This window comes from Oryx dammah, unplaced genomic scaffold (genome assembly GCF_014754425.2).
Source record: "Oryx dammah isolate SB20612 unplaced genomic scaffold, SCBI_Odam_1.1 HiC_scaffold_24, whole genome shotgun sequence".
Classification (NCBI taxonomy): Eukaryota; Metazoa; Chordata; class Mammalia; order Artiodactyla; family Bovidae; genus Oryx; species Oryx dammah.
Genome location: NW_024070208.1, coordinates 83,605,839 through 83,611,838, shown reverse-complemented (window position 1 = coordinate 83,611,838; position 6,000 = coordinate 83,605,839). Strand labels below are relative to the sequence as shown.

General features: G+C 51.2%; 1 protein-coding gene across 1 annotated transcript in view; it reads left to right on the top strand.

Annotated features, from left to right (window-relative positions):
• ANKRD10 (ankyrin repeat domain 10) overlaps positions 1-6,000 on the top strand; it is a 31,670-nt gene that overhangs the window by 860 nt on the left and 24,810 nt on the right. Inside the window, exon 2 of the mRNA XM_040267459.1 lies at positions 3,288-3,440. Within this exon, the coding sequence (XP_040123393.1) occupies positions 3,288-3,440 (153 nt within the window). The remainder of the gene's footprint in view (positions 1-3,287; positions 3,441-6,000) is intronic.

The following is a 6,000-nucleotide window of genomic DNA, read 5'->3' as shown; positions in this document are numbered from 1 at the left end:
CGAGGGGAACTTCCGCGAGCCGAGCCTCTGTCGGGCCTCCTCGCGCCCGGGGGGGCCGCCGCCCGGGGCCGAGTTGGAGGTTTCGGGGGTCCGGCGGCCGCGTCCCCGGCAGCCTGCGGGACGCGGCGCTCGAAGCCTCCGGGGGCTCCGTGCCGCGTGCGGCCGGGTTGGCGGGGCCCGGGCGCGGCGGGCGGTGGCCGCCTCTTGCGCCCCCGTGGGCCGGGCCTGTCGGGCGCCGCGGCCCGTGGCGCTCTGCGGGCGGGAGGCCCCGGCGTGCCGCGCCGCGGGGGCCTCGGGGTTGCTCACCCCGAGGAGTGCTCGTCAGGGAGGGCCTCCAGGCTCCTCAGAAGCGGCCGTAACGGCTCACTTGTACCGGCTGCGGTCACAGCCCAGCGACAACTTTTGGGAAGCCGCTCCCCGGCCCCCAGGAAAACGAAGTCGGTTTATTTCAGTGAGAGAAGAGAGAGGGAGTCACGACGGCGGGGCGAGGAGGCTAGTCGTGCGGGGCCGTGAGATCCCCGACACCCCGCGTGCCCTGGGGAAATCAGTGTCAATAAAAGCGCCTTCCGGCGCGTCTCCCTGCAGCCTGGAATGTGGATTTCCCCAGCCGGTCAATTAGCCCGGGAGCCATCTCCCTGCTGAGCGCATCTTCATTTTTACATTCAACTAGGTGATTCTCAAAGCACTGGTTCTCGGCACCTTGGTGTTTGGGGGGCGGGGGGAGGGGGAGAGGCACCCTGGTAACGGGCCTCCCAGGTGGTCCAAGGATAAGGAACTCGCCTGCCAGTGCCGGAGACGGTTCCTGTTGGGAAGAGCCCCTGGAGAAGGAAATGGCAACTCCCTCCAGTATTCTTGTCTGGGAAGTCCCGTGGACAGAGGAGCCTGGCGGGCTGCGGTCCACGGGGTCCCAAAGTGTCGGACCCGACTTAGGGACTAAACGGTACCACCACCACCCTTGTAACAGCCAAGGCAGGTTTTTTGGGGAAAGGTTCCCCTATTGATTCCGATCCTCCCTACCCTGGTTAAGGACACAGCATGGCAGCCCCAAACGTTCTGTAAAATGCTAAGGACCCCTTGGGAGGCGCTATTTAGAATATTTACCAAGGCACAGGTGCTTCCCCTATCTCTAGGAATTAAAAACAGCCATGACTGGAAGACGGCTAGGGTGATGGCAGTGGTGAATCTCATGCACGTGTGTTTTGTAATAAAAATGAAACCAGCTGATTCACCAAGTCTCTGTCCAGAGCGTGAGTAGTAAACCTTGGACGCCGTGTAGTAGATGGCCCTCAGAGACCAAACGTTGTGACTGGAGCCTTTTATTTTAGTGTCTTCGGTTCTGTGAGGTCTTAGATGCAGAAGGGGCCGCGAGAAAAGGCTGTCAGGGCGAAAGATAAGGCAGGACTCCTGACTGAGGGCTCTCAGCCCTGTCTCCCCGCACCTGCCAGCAGCTTCCCTCCTTTGGTGGACATGCAGGCCCTCACTGTTCTCTGCCTGTGCAAGAGCCAGGCGACCGTTTAGCCTGCTGTGAACTCCTCTCAGGGCATCGCAGGTGGCTCAGTGGTAAAGAACCACCCACCCCGCCCCTCCCGCCAATGCAGGAGACGTGGGTTCCATCCCTGGGTCCGGAATATTCCCTGGAGAAGAAAGTGGCAGCCCATTCCAGTATTCTTGCCTGGGAAATCCCATGGGCAGAGGAGCCTGGCGGGCTGTAGTCCATGGCATTGCAAGAGTCAGATGCAACCAAGCATGCGCGCAGCCCTCATTGTTCTCAGCCTGTGCAAAGCCCGCTGAGTGCTCAGCATGTTGTGAACTACTCTCAGCTCTCAATCTGTGTTCCTAGAAATGTGCCAGCTACACACATTACCTCACCGTTTTATGAGGCTTGTTCACTCCCAGAGGACTAAACCAGACATCATTTAAAAACTCTAATTACCCCTTTGTTTTTTACAAGGTGTCCTATTGAACAGTATCTTTCCAAAATTCCAAACCTGCTTTCCTTCATCAAACCGCGGTTAACAAATTTTAGTCTGGGGAGCTCTCAGTTCATACTAAGATTAACTACTTTTGGCACATCAAGCGATTTTTATCCTTATTTCATTTTTTTGGCTTTGAGACCTGCTCATCTTGTCGCTATTGTTGACCTTCATTTTTCACTCAGTACATTAATAAAAGCAATATGTAAAAATATACCAAAATAGTACCTCTTTTTCAGCCTTTACTCTCAGATTCAGGTTTCTTGAAGACAAATCCTATTTTAAACCTGTACCACCAACTGCAAGCTCATCCTCACAAAATAGTTGACGGCAGTGCTCTATCCTTTGCAAGGAAACAATGAAATTGCTGAAAGAGGATAAGAGACACGGAGTGAGACCCCTGGTAGCCGTTTGTTCCTCACCTGAGGTCTGTCCTCTGGAGCAGAATCGCTGGCAGTGAGGAATTTTTTTCCCCACTGACTCTGCATGGTGTTTGGGGAGGAGAAACAGGCGATCGTCCTCGATCTGAGAGCAGCGGACCTTCCGTCACAGTGCTGGGCGCAGTCTAGGCACTTGGTGAATAACTTGAGTGTGCTGGCTTTCTCCAGAGGCTAGTGTGTCCTGGTGCGGGGCTGCAGAGTCTCGTCCTGACCCCCGCCCTTCTGTCTGTCTGAGTCACCTGCCTGAGCAGAGCTCACCTGTGCTGCTCGGCCAGTTTTATCCTTGATGGCGGAAGGGGTTCTATACAGACTGTGACGAGATGAAGGGCTGCCCTCTCGCCTGCTCAGCGCCGTCTTCTCCCTGAGATCTGGAGCTGGGCCTGAGTGCGGCCTGTGCAGGATGCAGAAAATCCAACCAATCACTCTTAAGTGTTCAGAATTTTTTAGAATAGTTCGTGAAAGTGGCAAAGCTTAGTTCTGATCAAAATCCTTGAATATACAATCTAGTCTCTTCTGATTTGAGCTGTTTTAAAAATTGAACTATAGTTGATATACAACATTATATTGGTTTTGTTAGTTGTAGGAAAAACATTTAAATTTGTATTATGTCCATCATTTTGACTTCCTATTCCTGGGTACCAGCTTTTTTACAGGGAAGAGGAAAAATGTGTTTTTAAATAAGCCTTTTAAATTTTGTGATATTGGGAAGGCATGCCTTTACTTTGTTAAACAGAAAAAAGTTTAGCAAAACCCCACTCGTCTCCACCATAGAGTTTATTTTTTTTTTTTTCCACCACCATAGAGTTTAGATTGAGTAGAGTTACTAGTATACTGACTTTTGTGTCTCTTTCATCCCCTCCTGCTCTTCTCCAAGTTGGAATGCTTGATACAGTTGGTGAGAGCGGGGGCCACCCTGGACGTCTCCACCACCCGTTACGCACAGACCCCAGCCCACGTTGCCGCTTTTGGGGGACACCCTCAGTGCCTCGTCTGGTTGATCCAAGCAGGAGCCAGCATTAACAAACCGGTAAGGGAGTGCCTGTGATTGACGTGGTTTGTTTTTGTTTTCTTCTTCCGGCTGTAATTACATGGTGTTGAGTTTTAATTTGAGGCGTTAATTAGAGTGTAAGATCTTTACCTGTGGGCTAACTGGAACTTAAGTTTATTGAACTATTTGTGGATAATCGGCCTTCACAGCAGTGCTTTCTGTTCAGAGTGCTTTCACCTGTTGTGTGACTTACTATGACCCACAGCAAGCTGCCCAAGGTCACAGCTGGTGACGGAAGGAGTCTGGTCTTGAGCCTAGGTTTCCTGGCTCCCCTGCTCACAGCTGCCTTAGCTTCATCCCCACTGATGGTTGTGAGAACACACCTGTTCAGCAGAAGAATGGCTATGAAGTCATCTACAGTCATCTGGTTGCGTTAGCTTTGGCAGATTTACCATCTGAGTTATTCGCTCCAGGTACTAGGTGGGGATGATGACCAGACTGGGAGGTAGTCAGGTGTCAAGTAGAAAGTGACTCTTGGACACCAGATTGAGGAAAGGCGTAGCAGTCGTTTAAGTCGGGTCAGTGAGGAAGGGGAGTGAGGATGAAGGCCGTTTGTCTCTTCCTGAGCCTGGGTAGGGGGGCAGGGCCACGAGGAGAGCCTGGATTTAGGCCCATTTCTTGCCGCTCGGCTCACCGGTTACCCTCCACGCCACCCCCTCTCACGCAGGCTCCTCCTGTGCTTTGTTGCTTTTCTCCGAGAACTCGGGAGTTCCGAGTGGGCAGCTGTGTGGCTGTGGCGCTAGGCGTCACCTGTCCTCACCAGCCTCCTTCCTGCTCCTGGATTCTCCTCCCCCTTCCTCCTGGTGGAAAGGGTGCGCCCTGCCTCCTGTCTCTATGGCCTTGGGCAAGCTGTTTCCTTGGTTGTGAGTCAATTTCCTTATCAGTGAGATAGGATAGTGTGAATAGCAGTAGTTACTGTTTAGTATATATGTGGAGTTTTAAGTGTAGAACCTTCTTCATGATGATTTTAATTAAGTTGTTACATAACATTTAATTTGGGGAGCTCTAAAGAAGTCGTCTAATGCTGTGTTTCAAAGACTTTTAAGCCCAGAAGCCCCCTTTTCATAGAATGGTTTCCAGCAGCGGGGTATTTTCCGCAGACGCCCCTTCCCTGAGCCGCTCTGGATGGTGCTGTGTGGCAGCCCTCCCCGGCTCTGCGCCAGGGCGGACGTCCCCCAGGGCCAGCCTCCTCGCAGCGCTCGTCGAGTGTGGCAGGAGCCCACCTGGCTCCATGCGCCCTGTCCTCTCACCGACGGGGATATTGCTGGGGCCTGACGTCCCTCTTCGGGGGGCCTTGGCTGGCTGCGGTCTCACATGGGGAGCTGAGGATCGGCTGCCAGGCTGGACTGCCGTGACCAGCACCCTGCGACCCTGAGGCCCAGTAGGCTTCCTCTCGGCTCATCTCAAGGTAGACAGTTTTTCCTCATTTCCCACATAAACATACAGAACTAAATCCAGGTTTTTCTTATTCTTCGTTTGCATATAATGTTTGGAACCTGGTCTTAATAAATTTTGTTTTAATTCATATTCTGGTCTTAATCTTTTGGCATGTTAGTTACAAACCTTTCTGAGCTCATTTTCCTCAAGTGTAATGGAGGCTTTCGCTACCACTGCTGAGGTTGGCAGGAGTGGTCACTGAAGCTTGGATGTGCTGTCTCGAGGCTCAGTGCTCTGAGATTACCCAAAGAGGAAGTGGAGTTTGTTGTTAAGAGGTTTATTTTTGTAGTCCAGAAGTCATCTCTTTAAAACCCCTTCTAGGATGGTGCTGGTGCTTGATACTGCCTGTAGTTTCTTATAACTAGATTAGAAATTTTTTTTTTTTTTAATGAAAATTCAAGGTGACTTTTCTGCTTGGGATTTCTGGCGCGTCTCCCTCTGTCTTTTATGACTCAGAGTTTGCCAGCAGTAGTTCTAGAATCATATTACAAGCTGTTTGGTATTTTTGAAATACGACTTGTCTGAACTTGAGATGTGAGTAACCATAAAATTGCTCTTGACTCTCATTCTGTTGGTTGCAGTTTTCTTTAGTGTTCATTCTGACCTTCCCAGCTGAAATGGTCTCCTCGCGTAACGCGAAGTAGGAGCAGGGTGGCTCTGCTTCCTTCTCTGCCTTCTGTTGCTATCCCACCATCTTGAAATAATATAGAAAACCTTTTTTCTTATACTAAAGATCGTTTTTAAAGTCCTGTTTTGTTTTCTTCGTCTCTGTGTTATTTGGCAGGATCTCATCTGCGTCTCGACTCTGCTCATCCCGGCGATGCACGTGGGCGATCGCCCCCTCCTTTCTGCACGTCCCTAGCGTGTACCCCCCCTCCCCTTTTCAGAGAATAGGGGTAGGTTTTTGTAGTTGTTTAAGTTGACTTTACCAGATAGTTTACTGTATAGACTCACAATTTTCTGTTTCTTTCTTCAAAAGTGGGACTGTTCTGTTGGGGGTTTTATGTTGCTTTTGAGCTTAAACATGCGTGCTTTTCCCTCCGGTGAGCAGTTGCGTCTTTCCCGTTGTGTCGTTTCCATGCAGCGCTCTGCCGCTCTCTCT